The 23,481-nt window shown below is 38.3% G+C and overlaps 1 protein-coding gene across 4 annotated transcripts in view; it reads right to left on the bottom strand.

The window, feature by feature from the left end:
• RPGRIP1L (RPGRIP1 like) overlaps positions 1 to 23,481 on the bottom strand; it is a 100,696-nt gene that overhangs the window by 5,789 nt on the left and 71,426 nt on the right. For all 4 annotated transcript variants that reach the window (XM_040254045.1, XM_040254046.1, XM_040254047.1 and 1 more), the window contains 2 exons: positions 13,443 to 13,626; positions 4,668 to 4,752 (listed from right to left, as the gene is read on the bottom strand). In XM_040254045.1, coding sequence (XP_040109979.1) covers positions 4,668 to 4,752; positions 13,443 to 13,626 — 269 coding nt within the window. The remainder of the gene's footprint in view (positions 1 to 4,667; positions 4,753 to 13,442; positions 13,627 to 23,481) is intronic.

Here is a 23,481-nt window from a genome sequence, read left to right as displayed (position 1 = left end):
AGAACCAGATGTTCACTCTATTACACAATTATCTGATCATATTTTGACATGTCTACTGTTGAGGCTAAAAGGATCAAGGGAGTAAAGACCATGGAGGTTAGGGCAGTGTTTTCAACAGAAAAGTAACATTTTCTATAGAAACGCACAACTTTAGAATTTCTACTAAGCAGCTTAACCAACTGTGTTCTATATATTCCGACTTATGTTAGATAAATGCTGTAGTTCTGCCCAACAGCTATATGAAATGTTTGTATTACTTCAGCAATCTTTTAACTTATAATCATAGCATCCAAGTTTTATTTTACTTTTAGACATATAATTGTAGGGTTCTGATGGAACTGATTTGAATTAGTGGCTTGTGTTGAGGCCAAACACGGATTGACCAAATGACAGGAATTTACAGTTAAGTAGTCTTTTGATATGTCTTGGCAGCATAGCTTAAACCATGAATCCTTGTAAACTACCATATTAACCATTTTCAAAATGTATCCATCCCAAACCAGACTCAAACAAGAAATTTATTTCTTAGATAACATTCTTCAGTAAAAATCTAAGTCTCTGAGACATTGTGCCTTGAAAAATATGCACAGTTAAAATCCTTTCCAAATACTTACAGGTAAACATGACAATATTTTAAAATAATTTGCTAAAAGTACTCAACATTTCATTTCTTTACTAAGTCCCTGCTTTTTGGCTAGCAATACATTTTGTTCAGGAAATAGAAATCCCTTAAGTTGAAACCAAAGGTAATACCTATTTACACAATAACTGTATAATTGTGAAGACTACAGAATGGTCTGCAAAGTGGGTAAGATGGATATTTTATATGATGCATAAAATAGAGAAATTAAGTGGTTAACAACAAAGCCCTACTGTATAGCACAGGAAACTCTGCTCAATGTTATGTGGCAGCCTGGATGGGAGGGGAGTTTGGGGGAGAATGGATACATGTATACGTATGGCTGAGTCCCTTCCCTGTTCACCTGGAACTATCACAAATTTGTTAACCAGCTATACTCCAATACAAAATAAAAAGTTAAAAAGATTAAGTGGTTAAGGGCATCTATTTTGGGCTCAAATTTCTGCCTTACTATTTATTAGCTGTGTGACTTTGTACAAATTACTTAACCTCTCTGATCTCAGTTCCCCTATCTGTAGGACAGTAATAATTCATTCGGCTCTTGTTAAGATCAAATTAGATGATACATTAAACAGTACCTGGAACGCAGTAAGCACTGAATAAGTGTTTGCTCTTTTATTATTATTATTTTTAACCTAGGTAGAGTTCCTTAAGCCTCTCCATTTCTAAGGGGACAGAAAAAGAAGACATGGGAAAAGCTTGTTTCAATAGAAAACAGAGACACCCAAATTACCCAATGGCTATATCACTCAAACAAGAAGAATAATGATGAAAGATATCGTCCTAAAATGAGTGTGCTTAGAAAAGCAGGAATTAGAAGTGATATTTGATGCACATTTTATACCCATAAGACTTACAGAAAAGATAGAGGCTACAAGATTATAATAATAATGTTAAGTGTTATCCTTAAATAATGTCTCATCTAAGGATAATATCTATCACTTTACAAATGTAGACTACAACCTCCACTGAATATATGAGAATTCTGAGACAAAACGGAAAAAAAAGAACCCAACTCTTCTAAATGCCAACAAAAGAGCTAAACATTAAAACAAGCAGTATTTCTGGTTTAAATTCTATTGAGAGCAAAATGAGACATCAAATACAAAAATAAGAATGTTCGGCTGAAAAGGGAAGAAGGTGCACTAAGAAGGTTTAAAAACTATTTAGTTCAGCCTGGGTTTAGGCTAAACTGTATATACACATACATGGACTCATACAGACACATCTTATCTTACCTTGAACCCTGTCAGACAAGAGAGGTGGAACCCTGCTTTACGTGCTGAAGAGGCTTCACTAACCAACTTAAATGTCATCTCCTTGGATTTGCCTTCATGTTATTATTATTTTCTTTACTCCTACTTTTTTTTGGCTGGGCTACATGGATCTTGGGATCTTAGGCCAGGGATTGAACCCAGGCCTGGCAGTGGAAGCTTGGAGCCCTAACCACTGGACTGCCAGGGGATTCCCTTCACGTTATTTTCTATTTTAGCAGCTTGTTTAGCTTTCTCTTAGTACCTACTGTAATATATAGTTGGTTGACTTGTTGGCTGTCTCCCTCAGCGAGATGTACATTCCATGAGTGCAGCGACTTCCTCTTATCCAGCATTCTCGTTCCTGATACTTAGGTAGGGATCATAAATGTTTGGTGAACTACCATGTGAACTGCAAAACCAAAGTCCCAGTTGAAGACTGGCTGGAGAAGGCCAGCTTTGGGCTGGGTGGGCCTCAAGATTGAGACCTCAGACGTTGCTGTCTGTCCTTTAGGAAACCAGAAGACACTGAAACTCCTTAGATAATTTTCTAAAATGACACTTTTGATTCTTTCCACATTCTGAAATACTTCCTTTTTATATGAAACAGGATAGAAGAGACTAAGGGTCACCTGTGAGTTTTACGCTGGATCTGCATAGTAGAACACTTACAGGGAAGAAATGAAACCAAAAAGGAGGCTTAAGTCAGTATCAAAACTATGACTTCAAAGAAATAGTTTTCAGACTCCCATTTCAATGTGTTGCCTCACTTTTAATGTGACGCTTACCTACTTGTAAATACAGCATGGGGCAGCAAGCAAAGGTGCTATATGTAATTCACTATATTATACAACGCACATCATTTTATGTATGTCAGGGAAGTTTGGTCAAACTTATGTAGCTGTGGCTAAATATGTTATCACCAGTTTACGAGAGGGATGCTGTCTGAGCAAACGTGTTCTCATAATCTAGGAGGTATGGGAAAAGCTTGTTTCAATAGAAAACAGAGACACTCAGAGTATTTATAAATACTCTGTGGCCTCAGAGTATTTATAAGAAGCAAGAACATTCACTGGAATCACAACTGTCTTTTGCCTGTGGACAGATGTAAATTCTTTTTTCCTTAAGAAAATGACACTGCCTCCCGCGATGGCCCCGTCCCTCCCTTGGCAGTCAGAGGAGCTCGAGGCTGGCGCTCCCACCCTCCCTCAGCTGTCGTCAGCCCCGAGTCGGTCACTCTGGCCCTGCAGTGCCGTTTGCTGTGTATTTCTAAAATGACATGAACATTTGTGTCTCTGGGGGGCATTTAGAAATTTTAAGGGAAACAATGATGGGAGAGTGGGAGTCATTATAGCTACTGTGGACTTCTTAATTCTATAGTTTAAAGCTCAGCTCTGGACAGTGATAACATAGCTTGCTGACCGCAGAGAAGCAGGTGACCCGGCCAGTGCTGTCTAGTCACTAGTGACCTGTGATGCCTGAGGGACTGGTGGTATGTGAGGGGCCTTGCAAGACGCTGAAGTATGCAAAGTGAGTAAAGCCTGAGTGACTATCCACCGTCCTGGGAAAAACACCAAGCCTCCAAGTAATTAACAGGGTTTTCCTACTCTTTCTTCAGAATCAAGATCCAAGGAAACAATACATGTATTTCAAGGACTTAAAGAAAAAGCCCCTGTCAGATCCTAAGAGCAAAGAATTTCAGTTTCCTTTATGAAACAGAAGATTGGATGCTAGTTTGAAAGCTCTTTTGAAAAATCTATTGTGAACATTCACTTCATGACCTCCAGGAAAGAGATGAACTTGAGTCTCTTTCTCAGGTTGGGGGCTAAGCTCAGGTAAGGCAATGAGAGGCTGTGTCATTCATGGGCCATAAAGGCAAGGAGAAGAAGACAATGGGGAGATAAAGGGTCCCCCTCCAGGCCAAGGGGGACAAGCCAGTAAAGGGGCACTGCTGAAGCCCCACTCAGCATTCATAGGCAGCACTGAGATAACTCCTGAGACTGCATGGATGGGAGTTCACTCAAATGCACGAACTCACTAAGATCATGTTCTTTTTCTCCTTCTCAAAAGGGTTTAACTCCTATACTGACCCAAAATGCAAAGTGCCCTGTTCAAACTGGCTGAAAAAGACATTAAAAATAACATGAAATGATGAATTATTAAACCATGATAGTGATGTAAAAATGTCTGAAAGGCTGAGGAGCTATTACAAATAATAATATTATTATATACTTACTACTGCTTATCATGGCTGCAATGACTACCTACCGTGCACTTAAACTCTTGTGTGAGGAGCTATTCTATCCATCTAACATGTATCATCTCATTTAATCCTTACATCCACCCTATATGGAATTATTGTTTCCATTTTACAGGTGCAGAAAGTGAGGCACACCGTGGTGGTCTGAGGTCAGAGTTAGAGACAGAACAAGAAATTATACTCCGGACACTGGGGTCCAGAGCGCCCCCTCCTGGCAATCCTTATTAGGAGCTTTACAGTCACAATAGCAGTGGGGTACTTTATATACTAACTACACTGTAAGGTCTTTTGGTTTGCAGAGCACTGCAGGATCTTTACAGCTACTCTGTATGATAGGCAGGGCTATGATATTTCTAGGAGGAGAGAGACGCAGAGAGGTCACATACTCGTTCAAGGACACAGAACGAATCAGGGAAGTTGTGTTCTGCTTCCTTATCTTGTGCTTTTTTTTTTTTTAACCATACCATGCTACCTTGTATAAACCATCAGGTAATTTAGAATGCTTAAAATATACCTTCTATTAGGCATCTCTTGTTTCAGTAGTATAGCTTTCAAGATGTCTCTCTTGGCCTGGTTGTTTTCTTTATCCACGTAGATCACTAAACCAAAAAAAAAAAAAAAATCACAGGAGGCAGTCACTCAGGAATATGCTACATTAATATCATTCTGTATTTGTAGAAATCCCTGTTTTTAGAGATGCGTGCCACCTCACTTGTACGCCTGGGAAAAGAAAGCAGCGCTGGAAACCAGAATCAAATCTGAACAGTCATGTGATCTAAAGTCATGTCACTGGCAGGCCTGTGTGCACACTGTCAGAGAAGGTACGAGCAACATCTGAGAGTGCCACATCGCTGTCACTGCCTGTTAATGGCAGTGGCAGTCACAACAGTAAAAGCCAGCGGTCTTTATTGCTTTGTATTTGAGGGATTTACTGCATTTTCTTTCACCCAAGGAGCGAGTGATAATGATAATGTATGGCAGAGAGCTTGTCCTTCCTGACAGCCCTGGTAATTTAATCCTTCTTTCCTGCCACAACATGAAATAAAAGAGGCATCCTAGTGTGTTGGGTTGAGGAAATCCACAGGCTGACGTTTGTTCGTGGTTGGGTGGGGGGTACGGGATAGACTTCTGGAGGGAGGTGGGGAGAGGCTTTTTCGGGTGTGGAGTTTGTCTGTGGGTTTTAAAGGTACACTCTGGCATGCAGGGATGTGGCTAGACTTTACTGAGCTGAAATATCAGATTAGATAACTCATCTGAGTCCCACCAGGAAGAAGACGGTGAACACGTAAAAGTAAATAAGCGTCTGCACTTTGGGAAAATGGCATCTTGGAGTGTGAACACTTCAATTTTCATCCTGCTTATTTTTTTCTCAGCTTGGCAGCCCTTCGGCCATACCTTAGCTGTGGAAGACATTTCTTTTGCAGATGCCATTATGGAGTTAAAGTCTCTTTGGTGACCAGATCTCAATTTAGAGATTATTCCTTTATCACACACAGGGTGAAAGATACCACGACAATTCTAAAGCCAGGTTTCACCGGGAACAAACGTATTTTATACTGAGAATGTTTCCCTGGACAATTTGAGTTCAGTCTCAAATTATGACGCTATCAACTCATTTAATCCTTGGCTCAGTTGAGTAAAAACTGAGGGCCAAAGATGGTACATGCCAGGCACTGAGTTAGGCACACATGCTGGGGGGCGCAAAGGTCTGTGTAGGGGTGGGCTGGTGGTTTACGAGAAGGAATAACCAAGGCCAAACTACAACTTTGAGCTTATTGTTCTTTGCATGATCCTTCACCGTACTAGTGAATGTGGCCAATTATATAAGTTACTGTAATTTTTTACACAAATAGAAAAAGACAAAGGGTTCTTGTAAATTTTATAAATATAGTGTGTTACCTATCAGTGCTAAAATGTCACGCTTTTTAAAAACGTCATGCTCTTCCACTATCGGAAGAACAATGGGACCTCATTTTAGCCACCAGAACTCACCTGCCAATCCAAGAGAGTAAGAGATGTGGGTTTGATCCCTGGGTGAGGAAGATCCCTGGAGAAGGGAATGGCAACCCCCCTCCAGTATTCTTGCCTGGAAAATGCCATGGACAGAGGAGCCTAGTGGGCAATAGTCCACGGGAATGCAAAGAGTTGGACACGACTGAAATGACTTAGCACGCACACCACACCACATTTTATGTCTTCTGATGGGTATTTAGGTTGTTCACCTCCTGGCTATTGTGAATAATGCTGTGCTGAACATGATGTACAAACTCTGTCAGAGTCCTTGCTTGTAATTCTTTTAGGTGTGTTTCCAGAAGTATGATTGCTGAATCTTTGGCAATTCTATGTTCAACGTTTTAAAAAAACATCTTTACCACTGAAGAATACTTTGGCTACCTGATGTGAAGAGCTGACTCTTTAGAAAAGACCCTGATGCTGGGAAAGACTGGAAGGCAGGAGGAGAAGGGGAAGACAGAGGACGAGGTAGTTGGATGGCATCACCAACTCAATGGACATGAATTTGAGAAAGCTCCAGGAGATGGTGAAGGACATGGAAGCCTGACATGCTGCAGTCCGTGGTGCCGCAGAGTCGGGACACGACTGAGCGACTGAATGACGGCACTGAAACTGGTAAAAACTGGTATAGCTGGGACATGTTTCGCTTTTGCTTCATTCAGTTGACTAGCACAATGTATTTCCTAGTCTCTTAACAAAGATAAAAATAGTGATGGCTACCATTTGGTGAGTGACATTCATGTACTACATACTACACTCAGTATTTTGCTTATTGCAATCACGTCTGTTAAGAACCAGGCTGACCCACAATTTACAGACAATCAGCAGACCTAGAGAAGCTAAGTAATTTGCCCCAAGTAACCTAGCTAGGAAGTGGCAGAGCTAGAATTTGAATCCAGGAAGGTCTGCGTCATGGCCTGACTTCTTAACCTCCCTGCTAAACCTCTTTCTTCCACACGAGGCCAGAACTCTTCCTGTTGTTTAAGCTGCAACCGTGCTGTTAGCACAGGCTTAAATGTGAGCGAGTTCCATCACTGTGTCAAGAGAAGCCACCTCACTCTCCTTTCACACTTTCTTAAAGGGATATTGCTTCGTTACATTTGGTACCTTAACCAATTCTCTTGACTGAACACTTCCAAAAATTCCTTTTTGACAAATAATAAATGCTGGAGAGGGTGTGGCGAGACGAGAACCCTCCTACACTGTTGGTGGGAATGTAGAATGGTGCAGCCACTATGGAGAACAGTATGAAGCTTCCTTAAGAAACTAAAAACAGAACTACCATATGAGCCAGCAATCCTACTCCTGGGCACATATCCAGAGAAAACTGTAATTCAAAAAGAAACATGCACCCAAATGTTCACTGCAGCACTATTTGCAATGGTCAAGACATGGGAGCCACCTAAATGTCCATCAACAGATGAATGAAGAAGTGTGGGAGGTGTGTGTGTGTGTGCGCACACAGTATATATACTACATCTTCCAAATAAATATATGTATATACAATGGAATATTACTCAGCCACTGAAAAGAATGAAATAATGCTATCTGCAGCAACATGGATGGACCCAGAGATTATCATACTAAGTGAAGTAAGCCAGACAAAGACAAATATTACATGATATTGCTTATATGTAGAATCTAAAAAAAAGAAAAGAAAGAGAGACAAATGAACTTATTTACAAAGCAGAGAAAGAAAACAAACTTACGGTTTACTAAAGGGGAAAAGGTGGGGGGAGGGATAAATTAGGAGTTTGGGATCAATAGAGTCACACTACTTTACATAAAACAGATAAACAATAGGGACCTACTCTATAGCATAGGGAACTCTACTCAATATTTTGTAATAACTTATAAGGGGAAAACAATATGAAAAAGAAATATATACATATATATCTGCATGTTTGTATGTAATTGAATCACTGTACACCTAAAACTAACATACAACACTGTACAACTATACTTGAAAATAAAAAATTTCCTTTTAGAAAAAACTCCAGCTACACAGTGATGAGTTTGGTTCTCCAAAAGTGTACCAAGTGAGAAGTACAGCTCTCCTGCTTGTATAAATGAGGCCTTCGGGAACTTAATCTATCCTAATGGCTCTTAGTCTTTAATGTGCATCAGAATCCCTGCAGGATGTGGTAAAATGCAGATGACTGGGCTCCCCTTCAACTTCTAACTCCGTAGGTATGGGGAAGGCCTGCGAATCTACATGTCTAACATCTTCCTAGCTGCTGGTCAGGATACCATTGAGAACCAAGGTTTAGACCCTTGGTTGATTTTGAAATCAGTTTTTTAAATTAGCTCCTTCCCTGATTTTTGAAAAGGATCAGAAGCTAGTAAACATTTTTTTTGTGTGTTAAACATGTGGGAGACACTTAGGTTACCTCTAATCAGCTTATGATCCCAAGAATATCCATTTGATATTCTGAATTAGGTAGGTTAAAAAAAAAAAAACTACATTTCAAAACTTAAAATATCCATTAAAAAGCAATCCTGGTGATTATGAAATGAATCTGAACTCTCCAAAAGTTAAGATAATTACCTTTCATTCTCATCAGAAGCTACATGGGTTTAGGATTTGCTAGAATTTGACATAAACTTACTGAAAGGATGTGTCTCAAAAAAGAAACAAACCAGTAGTCCAAATACTTGAGGTGATCTTGAATTCTCTACCATTAAAAACACAACCCATGTATACGTATAACTGATTCACTTTGCTGTACAACAGAAACTAACAAAGCATTGCAAAGCAACTCCAATAAAAAACAAAAATCAGAAACTACATCCCTCATTTCTGCAGGTTGGGGAAATCCCTATTTTCTTTAGCAATGTTATTTGGCAGAAGAAATGCAGATAGTTTAATTATATAAGGGGGCTTCCCAGGTGGCACTAGTGGTAAAGAGCCCACCTGCCAAAGCAGGAGACAGAAGAGATGCAGGTTCCACCCCTGGGTCTGGAAGATCCCCTCGAGGAGGGCGTAGCAACCTCCTGCAGTCTTCTTGCCTGGAGAATCTCATGGACAGAGGCACCTGGCAGGCTAAGGGCTGATAACCTTGAATCTCAGATAACTTTTGTGTTATTAGTATCTCCCCTCAGTCCTTCTCTTTGCCAAGGTTTTCCTCTCATTAGTAACAAAGTCTAAAGTTCTGCATCCTTTTCATCTTGTGAATTAAATTTTAATTGTTCCAACAGATGGACTGGTCAGTGCTCAGAGACTAAAGGCCTAGATCTGTATAAGACTCATAAAAACATTGGACGATTTCATTAACCTTTTTTCCTTCCCACTGTCAACTCTAGAAGATGTTATTCAGCCCAGACAACATTCTTTAGATCTACCATTAATCTTATTTTTTTTTTAACCAAACTATTCTCTTGCTCTCTCAGCCTTCTCCAAGCAATATTTTCAAGCTCAATAAAACACAACTTTTGTTTTTGCTACCAATGTCTAGCAAGTTAATTCAACTTTGATTCTTTTTTTCCCCCTAGTGTTAGTAACCCTAAAAAAGATCTATTTTGTGTATGTGAAACTGGTACTAACACCTCTTAATAAAGACTGAATTAAGCTATGAATAATCCTGGGGATCACTAGTCTAAACCTCTCATTTTATGTACCTAATTCAGGCCTCAGTATATAGATCTCCTCTGAGTCGATTCAAGTCATACCACAGAGTAAAATCATCGCAAGTTTCAGTTCACCTCTAAACTGGTATGGTGTTCCAATAGGAGACAGCATGCACTAGCTGGCCTTTAAATTTTCTGTCTCAGTCAAAAAGTCAGTTTGGAAATAAAACTACTTTCACTAACATTTAATGAGACTTGGAAGATGTAAGGACTGCAAGGAGATCCAACCAGTCCATTCTGAAGGAGATCAGCCCTGGGATTTCTTTGGAAGGAATGATGCTAAAGCTGAAGCCCCAGTACTTTGGCCACCTCATGCGAAGAGCTGACTCATTGGAAAAGACTCTGATGCTGGGAGGCATTGGGGGCAGGAGGAGAAGGGGACGATCGAGGATGAGATGGCTGGATGGCATCACTGACTCGATGGACGTGAATCTGAGTGAACTCCGGGAGTTGGTGATGGACAGGGAGACCTGGCGTGCTGCAATTCATGGGGTCGCAAAGAGTCGGACACGACTGAGCGACTGAACTGAACTGAAGGCTATATTATATTGACCTTTTATATCAAGTAACAAGTGACTGTTAAATCATTACAATAATTAGATGAATGAGAGAAGTTATTTATGAAGCAAAGATTCAAGGAGATTCTCCTACAAGGAAGGAGATGCAAACATATTAATTAAAAAATAAGCACTTTCAATATGTCTTCCTTAAGTAAAAAATAAGCCTTCTACAAGGTTAATTATTTCTCAAATTTGCTGATGATCTAGAACTTCATTGTTTTAGATAAAATAGATATAAAACAGCATTAATTTGCCTCTAAGCCCAAAGTACATTTCTCTCCCTTCCCACCATATAAATATCCTTAAAATTCTTTTCAATTAACCTTGAAAATTCTATATAGTCAAAACTCAATAGGTAGAAATAGAAGCTGCAGAAAAGTATAGTAAATACTTCTAAAGCATTCAATTCTAATAGATTATTGGTTTTCTTGTTGCTATCAGGTGACTATTAATAATTCATCAGAAATACTAAAATACCAATCAGTTAGTAGCATATCTTGTAGTAAAAGGAAAATATAAACAAAAAAACAAAAAACCAAATCAATGCCAACTAACCAAACTGAAGTGAGTGAAAGTCGCTTAGTTGTGTCCGACTACTTGTAACCGCATGGAGTATACAGTCCATAAAATTCTCCAGGCCAGGATACTGGAGTGGGTAGCTGTTCCCTTCTCTAGGGGATCTTCCCAACCCAGGGATCCAACCCAGTTCTCCTGCATTGCAGGTGGATTCTTTACCAGCTGAGCCAAAAGAGAAGCCCGAGAATACTGGAGTGTGTAGCCTACCCCTTCTCCAGCAGACCTTCCTGACCCAGGAATCGAACCAGGGTCTCTTGCATTGGAGGTGGATTCTTTACCAATTGAGCTATCAGGGAAGCCCCAACCTCTAGCAACTGACAAAAAGCCCAAACAGACCTAGGTCATCATGTGAGACTGAACAAAATCCAGGAAACTTGAGCATGTACCACAGGTTTCCCCAAAGAATAACGTGCATTGCTCCTTAAGCAAATGGAAACATCTGCTGTGCTGCATGGCCAAATTTCTCAATGCATAACCAACTTCTAAAAAACAACTTTGTTGTCAGTTCAACCAACCAGTCTCCTGCTAACCTTTACAATGAATAATAATTTAAAAAAAAACAGAAGAGCTTGTCTCTTTTCTTGTGAGTACCTTCATTAAAATTAGTTCAGTAACAGTTTTTTCACTACTAATAAATACTGTGATTATGGCTTACTTTTCTGATACTTTGCAGTTAAAAGATCTTAGAAAGTGTGAGGAAGTCTTTGGAAACGTTCTGTTAGATCAGGTCAGTGACAGGAAGGAGAAATCAGATTCTTATCCTGACCACACTACTTATTCCTCAAGTGACTTCTCAACCTACTTCTAAATCATAGAATGATAGAATCTGAACTGGAAGGGTTCTTAGCACCTTATTCAATAGATAAAATGGGGAATCATGAAATTTAAACACCTTGCCCAAGTTCTCATAACTAGTAAGAACTGTAGATACAAGGTAGACTAGACCAGAACTCTACATACTCATGATTACTATCTCAAGCAATGAACATGTTTCCAAAAATGCCAGTTGCAAAACAAACAAACCATGAGCATTCACAATCCTATTGGTACAATAGTATGATTGTATATATTGATCAAAATGAAATTTACAAAACTTGTGAGAAAAACATATTGGTGTTCTACTAGCATGAGATGGCCTGCTTTGCTAAAGATAATGCAACACTCCATCTTTCTGGTTTGTTTTAACATAGGGCTTTTGAAGAACTTAATAAGCAGTTTTAATTTATGGTCATGGCAGCCTGATAAGATTTTTTACTCCCCTCTAATTATACACTGATACCTACTATCCTTAAAATCATTCTAAAGTTGGTTGATCTAAGAATTTACAGAGTGCCTATTGGGTCTGTACTGGCCTAGTAGATTTTCATGTGAACTAGCTGATAGATCAGAGAAGGCAATGGTACCCCACTCCAGTACTCTTGCCTGGAAAATCCCATGGATGGAGGAGCCTGGTAGGCTGCAGTCCATGGGGTCGCTGAAGAGTTGGACACGACTGAGTGACTTCACTTTCACTTTTCACTTTCATGCATTGGAGAAGGAAATGACAACCCACTCCAGTGTTCTTGCCTGGAGAATCCCAGGAATGGTGGAGCCTGGTGAGCTGCCGTGTATGGAGTCGCACAGAGTTGGACACAACTGAAGCGACTTAGCAGCAGCAGCAGCAGCTGATAGATGATAAAGCCTTAAAACAGAAAACCTGCTGACTGTTATAAAGGGATGTGTGGGCTAAAAATGAAAAGATACTGTAAGAACTTATATCACTCAATTAAAATCATGAACATCTAGACCTTAGGAGAGATATACATGTATATATACATATATATATATATACACATGTATATTGTAAAAAAAAATCTATGTGACAATACTGAGCAGAAAAAAATAGGATCAATTGTTAGAATCATGATTAAAAAAATAGTACTTTTATTCCCCTTGAAATACATTTTTTTATTAAATTCAACTTTAGATGCAGGTGGCATTTTTCTACTGATACTGTGATATTGCAGGAAGATCTAGAACATCTTTTTCCCACTGTTTTTGATATAACTTTAGCATTACAGTTGTCCCTTAGTATCAAGGGGGGGTTGGTTCCAGGATCCCTGCAGCTATCAAAATCCAAGGATGCTGCCATTATATGAAATGGCATAGTATTTGCATATAACCTGTGCACATCCTGTACACTTTAAATCATCTCTGGATTACTTATGAAACTTTACGATGTAAATAGTTGTGGATGCATGGTAAGTAAGTTTTGCTTCTTGGAATTTCTTGGAATTTTCCTCAAGTGTTTTCCATTGGGTTTTAGTTGAATCTGAAGATGCAGAACCCACGGACACAAAGGGCCAACTGAATTTTAAATTTAATTTCTTAATCCTTATGCTACAGGTTTGACTTTCATTAATTATTCTGATAATACTTTGATGATTTTATGTGAATATTAAACAATTGTACTTTCTCGTGTTCTTTTGGCTTCCTTCACAGATAAAAGTCTATATTATAAATACCATACCTACCATTGCTATAATTATAGTAGACCCACTGGCCGCTCTTGGGTTTGGGAAGGGACACGGGTGTCTCTTCAGCAGGAAGACTGTAGAATCTGCATTCCACGAAGAGTCGCTGGATAGTGTCATCTGCAGTTACTCGAGAATCATTAAGGCTAAGGGCTATGATTTCAATCCGGATTTTTTCTGGTGGCTGTTTAAAGAGCAAAAACAAAACACAATAAAGAAACAAAAACAACAACAACAAAAATGAACAAAAAAAAAATCCTTTACTCTTTAGTCACTGTCAATTTTAAATAAAACATGAAGGTACTGGCCTTCGTTGATTTCTTTTTTTGGAAGGTATTGTACCTTACAGTCTAGTTACACATGATAGATTATTCACGACAGAGAAAGAGAGAATGAGCTTCCAATGCCCCAGGGTTTGAAGTTAACAGTGTCATGGCAATAGTCTCCTGATTTACATTTGAGGCTATAAATACCCCCTAGCAGTCCATCAGGAGTGAAGATTATGAGGTCTTCATCTCCAATTGCTTTCAGAATGACACACATCAGTTGGCCTTGTTTCAAACTATGTAGTGAAATACATGTTTATCACTGCTTTTATTTTACTCTATGGTACCTGAGAAAGTTTTGGTTATTCAAAGATCAAAGCCTGTTGAACACTTTATAGCTATTATGCTAACATAAATAACTGTATGAATCCATATTAAGTAGGGCTACAGCTCATTCTCTTGTGTATTCTTCCATAACATATTTCATTTAATGAGTAATAAGTTTTCAAACAAAAGACAAATTTTTATTGAATTTAACATAATTTTCTTATACTTTATTATCTCATTTTTACAGAATTAATGAAAAAATATATTTGTATAATTTTCATCTCAATCCTTATTTAATAGATTTTAGTGTAACAAACATTATATGTGAGTCATATGTTTCCTTGAACAATAATTTAAAACAAATAATAGACTATGACTTAAAAATTAGATCACACCAAGCTAATTCCTCAGTTAAATGTTTACACTGAATTTTAAATGTTTACAATTAAAAATTTGTTCTTTATTCCCCCTTACTAAATCTCTCTTTATTAAATTCAGAGGTATGCTACTGTAAATTATATAACTTAAAATAATACTAAAAATCCTGATATTAAGACCTGCTTATATAACTAACTTTTAGGAATTCATTGTCAAATGTAAATCAGTGTGTAAATTCACCATAGCAATTACTATTTTGATATTTCAAAGTATATAATATAATTAATCAAACTGAAAAGCCTAAGTACCCTATTGTAGAGAATATTCCCATAAAGAACAATTTCCATTGCTGGCAAACCCCCTCAATATTTGATGAAGTAATTTTACCCCCTTCTTTCAAAAGACATTTTCTTTTATTATGTATTCTAAGACACTTTAACTAAAAACCCAAATCTGAATATTTCAATAAGGTTATTTTATTATTCAGTAGATTCATGGAAATTTTACTAGGATGACAGAGAAAATTCCACACCATTCTGTCTCCACTAATACAGGTACAAGGCTGCAGCTGGCAATATTACTAGGATTAGCATAGTATGATGAAATATTTAAAGGAAAATTTTTTCTAAAACCTAATAAATCAAATGACTGCCAAATGTCATTAAAGTGATGGTCTTTGACTTGAATATGCTTTTCATATTCAAATTTGAAAAGAAAGAGATGAAAGCCTGGAAAGGTTACTCGGTTTCAACTAATAACCTCAAGCCCTCTCTGTTCACGTGCATAAAAAATGAAGTTGGCTCTATTGTCTAATCTCACTTCAGAAAAGCCCTTCTCTGCTTGCCAAAGACTAACATAGTAAAGAAAACATTTTAAATATTATTTTTCCTTAAAATGTATTGTGGTTGTCAAAATAGCATACACACAAACTATTTTATACTTCTGGTTCAACTGCAGCACAATGCATAATTAAGTCTTTTATATAACTTGCAATTTGACAAACTTAGAATTGTTATGACAATAACATAAAACATTCCTGTGCTGTGGTTAGACCTCTTCTGCACAAAAGCATTAAAAGAAAACAGCTTATAACAAAGGCAAAAGAGGTGTATATACAGTTATTTTCACATTGTGAATGAAAGGAATTTAAAATCTGGTTATCACAGAATCCAATGAAGAGACAAATTAACTTTTAAATAGCAAGGGAATCAAATTTATTTAAGTGTTTTTTAAAAATTAATAATATATTAACTGTACAATCCCTGTATGAAAACTTGTATTACTACAAAAACGAACTTGGGCTGTCAAATAAGACTATATACAAAATATAGTCTACATACTAAATAAATGTAGATACTTGGATAACAAACAAACGGAATACCAAAACCAAATAAACCAAGAGAAACCCACTATATTACCCCCTCCCTCAAAAAGGCTTTACAGTTCTTTTTATGATGTCTGTCTGCTTTCTGGCCCAGATCATTTTTTTCTTTTTTCTTAGTTTCCCTCCCACCACCCCAGCCTCCTTAACTCTAGATTATGTCCTTTTCAATTCTCTAACTTAACAGAGTTATCAGTTATCATTTCTTTGTTCCTTTAAGGTGACATGAATCAACCTAAGTCCAAAAAGGGATAAGTTCCAAATAGTATGTATCTAGGGAAGCATGCCCTGAACAAACAATTTCCAAACATTATAAATTTTGGCTAATCGGCCTAGCCAACTTCTTTTTCAACGCTGGAACAATTCTCGTTCTGCTCATGCCTCTATGAATCAAAAGTTCAACTAGATGCTGGAGAAGGCAACGGCACCCCACTCCAGTACTCTTGCCTGGAAAATCCCATGGACGGGGGAGCCTGGTAGGCTGCAGTCCATGGGGTCGTACAGAGTTGGACACGACTGAGCGACTTCACTTTCACTTTTCACTTTCATGCATTGGAGAAGGAAATGGCAACCCACTCCAGTGTTCTTGCCTGGAGAATCCCAGGGACTGCGGAGCCTGGTGGGCTGCCGTCTATGGGGTCGCACAGAGTCGGACACGACTGAAGTGACTTAGCAGCAGCAGCAGCAGATGATATGCAAAGATTCTGAAGATTAAGAAGCACATCAACTGTGTAGCAGACAACTCCAACTTAGTGTAAAAAATGAACTCACGATCTCTCCTCTCCACCACTGTCATTCATCCTGATAGTTGTTATTTCAGCTGATGACATCACTGTCCACCTGGTCACCCACAACCAGGAGACTTTGGAACCATTCTTGCAAATCTCCATTTTCACACCCACCATATCCTATAGATCATTCATTCCTATTCCTTTAACTTCCTAAATATTTCAGTGGTTCACTGAATTAAGGAAAGCTGAAGATATTTCAACACTGTGTCAGCTACTAGAAATACAAAGACAAAACAAGATGTGGTTTCTTTTCTCATTTTTATCTCTAGAGAAACTTCTTTTATGTTCTCACAATCTGAGGAAGGAACTAATTCAACAGCTTCCAATAGTTAGAAAGTAGTTTCATAGAATAAACAGAGAGAGAGTTTCCCAGGTGGCTCAGGGCTAAACAATCCACCTGCAAAGGCAGGAGATGCAGGTTTGATCCCTGGGTCAGGAAGATGCCCTGGAGAAAGAAATGGCAACCCACTTCAGTATTCTTCCCTGGGAAATCCCATGGACAGAGAAGCCTGGTGGGCTAGAGTCCATGGGGTCACAAAGGAGCTGGACACGACTTCGGGGCTAAACAACAAACAATAATGACTACAGAATAAGTGGGGAGAAATCAGAAGGAATCACAAAAGATAATTGGTTGGTAGAGTTGTTACCCTATACTCTGGCCATTTCCCCAGACCTGTGGTGTACTGTTTATATTGCTGAGCTTTTGCATCTGAAATCTTCTCTATCAGACAAAATTCCATTTATTTGAAGCCCTGGGCCCCGCATGTACTCCTTTTATGAGGGCATTACTCCTGATTTCCAAGACTGACTTGGTTCGTCCTCTGGGCCCGCGCTGCACTTTTCACTCACATTGGATTTCATGGATTTGTTTACATATCTGCCTCGCTCTGTAGACTGTGAATTCCTGGAGGCCAGGACCATATCTTATTCATCTTTTGCTATTTAACATCCTCTCTAGGATCTGGCACTTAGGAGGCTCTCAATAAATACTTAATGACATTGAGTCAAGGGAATGCTGAGGATCTTCTATATATTGTGAATATCTTTTCTATATTGCCAGAAATATGTGAAACTGCAATTATTACTGCAGCTCCTTTAGCAAATATTGATTGTGTCTGCTACATTGTGGGAAGTTGAAACTGTTGAAAAACATAGAAATCTTGCCAGTCTAGATTTTAATTGAATAATACTGTTTCAAAGATGGGTCAGTTTTGTAGACTCTAGGGGTAGGGTATTGTTATATCGGCTTCTCTGTGTGTTTGCAAATTCTCATCATGAAATAATGGGAAAAAGAAGTTCAATTAGGTGAACTGGAAGGGATAACAATATACTGATGCACATGACAGTGACTGGAGCACAGTGCTTCAGACGGGTGCCAGAATAACGTCTGTTCGAGACCACCAGAGGGACCGACGTGGTCATTCCTCTGAGTGACACGCTGCTCATACGAGACGTTAGCTAGCCAGAATGGGCTTTGGGCCTCTTAGTACTCCTCAGTACATGTTCTCTCTTGTTCACCGGTTACCCTATTAGCTTCCCTAGTTAGCCAGATGTCAGCATCAGCATACAAAAAGAGCATTTAAAATTTCTGATTGTGGTGAGCAGCAGTAACAGAAATCTCTCAAATAAGAACTGTGTGCAACTTCCTTTCAGTTGTCTGTATGGATGGACACTACACTTTATGTGATTGAATGATCTGGAAATGTGATGACAGCTTGTATTACTCTCAGAGAAAAAAAAATTAGAGTTCTCATGATTTTGGCTCAATTCCACTCCTGCTTCCTGACTGATGCTATAATTCTCATTTTAGACCATATTTCTCTATAGTATTTACTTGGGCTTTTATTGGCAGGCTTACATTTTTTTTTTCTTTTTTATGTTTTACTTCATAAGATCATGCTGAATTCTTCCTCTGGTTTCAACAATCATAGCAGCCACACTGGGGTTGGATTGTTAGGCCTCTAAAAACTTAATTCAACTTGACAGCTCTTAAACACAGTATTGCTTAACTGAGAATGTCCTCTGATAAAGGTTTGGAACTTGTTTCAGTCAGTTAGATTTAAATCTCACTATTGCAGGAGATTGTATGTGAGTTTTATTTCATTCTTAATTATTCAGCAAACAAGCATTTCTTTAACTTTTAAACTATAAAGAAAATAATTTGACATGTTCAAGTACTCAATATCTTAAACAGATTTTACTTTTTTGCTATAACTGATTTAAATCTTTTTGTTTTTATTGTGGGAGAAATAAAATATTTCAGATTCAGGGAAAAGTGCCCCCTCCCAATTCCTTTCCCGTCCTTTCTTATTTCCCCCAGAAGTAACCACTATCCTGAAGTTGATGTGTATCATGTCCAACCCAGAAGTAACCACTGTCCTGAAGTTGATGTGTATCATGTCCAATCATGCTTTTATATTTTCTACTACGTATGATTGGGGGCAGGAGAAGGGGACGACAGAGGATGAGATGGCTGGATGGCATCACTGACTCGATGGACGTAAGTCGGAGTGAACTCTGGGAGTTGGTGATGGACAGGGAGGCCTGGCGTGCTGCAATTCATGGGGTCGCAAAGAGTCGGACACGACTGAGCTACTGAACTGAACTGAACTACGTATGTATATATCAATCAATAACTTATTGTTTTCTGTTTTTAGATTTTATATGAATGATACCATCCTCTATGAATTATTCTGCAATTTTTTCACTCAATGCTATATTTTGAGATTTATGGTTATAATTGAAATCTAACTCATTAATATTACCTCTTGTACAGAATTTCATTTATATTATATATGTAATTAATTTCTAGTCTATTTCTCTTCTAAACTGTGGTGTTGGAGAGGACTCTTGAGAGTCCCTTGGACTGCAAGGAGATCCAACCAGGCACTCCTAAAGGAAATCAGTACTGAGTATTCATTGGAAGGACTGATGCTGAAGCTGAGACTCCAATACTTTGGCCACCTGATGTGAAGAACTGACTCACTGGAAGAGACTCTGATGCTGGGAAAGATTGAAGGCAGGAGGAGAAGGGGACGACAGAGGATGAGATGGTTGGATGGCATCACCAACTCGATGGACATGAGTTTGAGTAAGCTCCCGGAGTTGGTGATGGACAGGGAAGCCTGGTGTGCTGCAGTCCATGGGGTCACAAAGAGTCAGACACAACTGAGCAACTGAACTGAACTGAGTCTGTTTCACTACTGATGAACAAAATGTTTAGAAGTTTTTGCAATTAAAACAATGTTGCATTGAATATCCCTTTGTTTTCTTGTGTATGTGAGTGGTTCTCTTAGAATTGCTGGGTGACAGATATAAGAAATTTAACTTAACAGGATTATCAAGTTACTTTCCTAATGGTTACACAAATTTACATGAGTATTATTGTCATAAAAATGTTTGTGTGTGTAATGTTTTGTGTGTTTTATGTATGTAAATAAATTCAAATAAAGCCTATGAACAACTTGGTACTTTATAATAATCGAGACAAAATGGAAATGGAAGGTTATGAATCTATGTCTGTGACCTTTAATAATAAAAGTTTAATTTAAGTGAGGTCTAAGACAAGCTCAAAATATTTGGTTCAAAAAGTCAAACTCAGCATTGGGACTGACAGAGCCATAAGTAAGTAGAGTAGGTAGGAATGATTAATGATTAAAGATGATTCTTATAACTTGCCTTCTTCAGGCTGGGGGTAGGCACAAGCACCTCAGAGCCTCAAAAAGAGTCCCCTAGACCTCATACTTGGAGAAGGCAATGGCAGGCCACTCAGTGTTCTTGCCTGGAGAATCCTAGGGACAGAGAAGCCTGGTGGGCTGCCGTCTATGGGTCGCACAGAGTCAGATACGACTGATGCGACTTAGCAGCAGCAGCAGCAGACCTCACACTAGGCTCCAGAGCTTCCACTTATTAGTAATCAAATCCATTCTTCATGCAAGTTTTGGTTGAAAAGTCTTTGATTTTAAAAATAATAATAGTTCTTTGGGAGAAATATGAGTAAAGAAGAGCACAAACTGTTAAGGTGATAATGTTTTTAACAAACAAAACAAAACAAAATCCAGTTTTCATCAGTGGCAGTAACCTTTCTTTTATCATATGTTCTATTAAAACATACTGTGTTGAACAAATAATAAATAGTAAAAACTTCAGTGTTGGAGATCAAAATGATGCTGAGGTTAAGAGTGTTTATTTTTAGAACATTGTCTCCTTTATATACCATGAAAATTACTGTATCTATAATGGTCAGCAAATTACAGAAGCTCGTTACCACATGTTCTAAAGCAATGGTTGGAATTTTTTTTCCTAATACACCTGAGGGATATGACACATCTCCATCATTAACTGTGGCTTACTATGGCAGTACTGTGAAGAAGGGGAGCATTTTTTAAACGACCCTCAATTTCAGGTGATTTTGATATGCCGTTCCACTTTAACCATCATTGAGAACAGATGTGATAAAACAGTGACTCTCAATTTTGGCTGCCTACTAATATCACTCGGAGAGCTTTAAAGAAAATTCTGGTCTAACTGATCTGAGTGGAGCCTGGGCCTTGGCATTTAAATGTGCTCCCTAGGTGGTTCTAACTTGTAGCCATGGTGAGAAGTACTAGCCTTTCCCTAAAGAGGTGGTTGTCAAATTTCAGCATATCCCAGGACAACATGAAAGAGTTGACAAGGCACAGATTGCTGGGCTCCAGACTCAGAGTTTCTGATTCATTAGCTCTAGCGTGGGGTCCAAGAATTTGCATTGCTCACAAATTCTCAGGTCATGCTGATGCTGCTAGTCTGAGGACCATACTTGGGAAATCCATGGCTCTAAACCAGAAAAGACTCACCCTCTATTTATTGACCGTCTCTAAGACATTTATAGATAAGCTTCTACAACTCATATTAAACTATTCTTTAGTTATTAGTTAACATTTTAGTACAGAATTAGCTAACAAATTATTCCCTTTTTAGAAGTAGTCTCTGTGTGTGTGCGTGCTCAGTTGCTTCAGCTGTGTCTGACTCTGTGACGCTATGGACTGTAGCCCACCAGGCTTCTCTGTCCATGGGATTCTCCAGGCAAGAACACTGGAGTCAGTTGCTGTGCCCTTCTCCAAGAGATCTTCCCAACCCAGGGATCTTACCCACATCTCCTGAATTGCACGTAGATTCTTTATCACTGAGCCACTGGGGAAGCCCAGAAGCAATCTATACTCATCACTAAAAATAATTCAACAATAAAAATCCTAGAAAGTAAAATATCAAAGTTCCTCATTTCCTCCCATTCCTTAGGAGTTGGCAGATGCTTCTTTCCTGTAAAGGCCAGATAGCAAATATTTTTTTGCATGGCAGGCTATAATGGTCTCTGTTGGCAATACTCAACTCTTCTCTTGTACATGAAGAGGCCACAGACAACCTGTAAATGATGAGTGTGGTGTGCTCCAATAAGACTTTATTTACAAAAATAAGTAGAGGGCTGGATTTGACACATGGGTTATAGTTTGCTGACTCTTACCCAGACCCATGTCCCAGAGATACTGCAGTACAATGTTTTGATTATATACTTTCAAACATTTTCTTTGATTGTGTGTGCTCATGTCCGACTCTTTGCGACCCCATGGACTGTAGCCCACCAGGCTTCTCTGTCGATGGGATTTCTCAAGCAACAACACTGAAGTGGGTTGCCATTTTCTCTAGCAGGGCAGATCTTACCAAACCAGGGATTGAACCCATGTCTCTTGCTTCTCCTGCTCTGGTGGGTACATTCTTTACCACTGAACCACCTGAGAAGCCTTTCCTTTGCTTACATGAACCCCAATGTTAGATCTGTATGCTCATATAAAAATACATAAGCATGTATGTACAAATATATCTTTTTGTTTGCTTTTAAGATGGAATCATCAGTGATATAATTTCTTACTCATTAGTTTGACAAAAAATGTGATGTCAGAAAACAGTAATTTTCACACATTATGTATAAAAGCATTTCAGCTGGAAATGTTTATATTGGCAAAAATTGATAGAAACCAAAGGGTCCATGAAAAGGCACTTATTTAAATAAATAAAGTTTAGCTATACAATGTAATGTTATGCACATGTGTAAAGAAGTAGAGTATACTGCTATATATTATATATAGTATATACTATATACTATACATACAGTATATACACTAGTATATACAGTATATATACTAGTCTATACAGTATATACTATATATACTGCTATTTGTAGTATATAGTTCATGGTATATCAGCAAGAGATAATTAAGTTGCAAAACATTAAAAATAATTTTAAAAGCAACTAATATTGGGAGAATAATACAATATTTTTAGTAATGTAGCTTAAGCTTCTATATGTAAAACAGTGGGAGGAGTGTACTTTACCCACTGATAGGATATCATATTTGATTCTGAAGTGACTTAATCACTTTTAATACATGAATGCCAACAGAAGTGAATTGTTTTATGCATTCTGTCTTTTGCAAAAGCTTTAAAACATTTTTGCTGGACATCACTACTGTGATTGCCTGGGAATGCCTGCTCACTTTGTTCAAGAGAACCTGGCTTCCAGGTGGAAATGCATTTTGATCCGACTGACTATGGCAGCTTTTACAAAACTGCTGTTAGTTAGGAATGGAGAAAGATGTAAACATGCATTGCACAAAAAAGAGCATTACTGTTTTAGCCCGTGATTTCTCATTCTCATCTGTGGGCACACTTTAAGAAATCTGTGAGCTGAAGGCAATGCATTTAGTTGTGAAAACTGAATGATGCACTGCTTAAATGATAAAAATTAGAAATAATGTTAAAGAAGGATTATAATTCTTTTTTCCTTAATGCCATGGCAGATGCAAATTTTCAGTTTTGATATCTATTTTGAGGACCTAAAACAAGGCTTTTAATCAATGTAT

Source organism: Oryx dammah, unplaced genomic scaffold, assembly GCF_014754425.2.
Source record: "Oryx dammah isolate SB20612 unplaced genomic scaffold, SCBI_Odam_1.1 HiC_scaffold_13, whole genome shotgun sequence".
Lineage (NCBI taxonomy): Eukaryota > Metazoa > Chordata > Mammalia > Artiodactyla > Bovidae > Oryx > Oryx dammah.
Note: the sequence above shows the minus strand (reverse complement) of the source record. Positions and strands in the feature narration are given on the sequence as shown.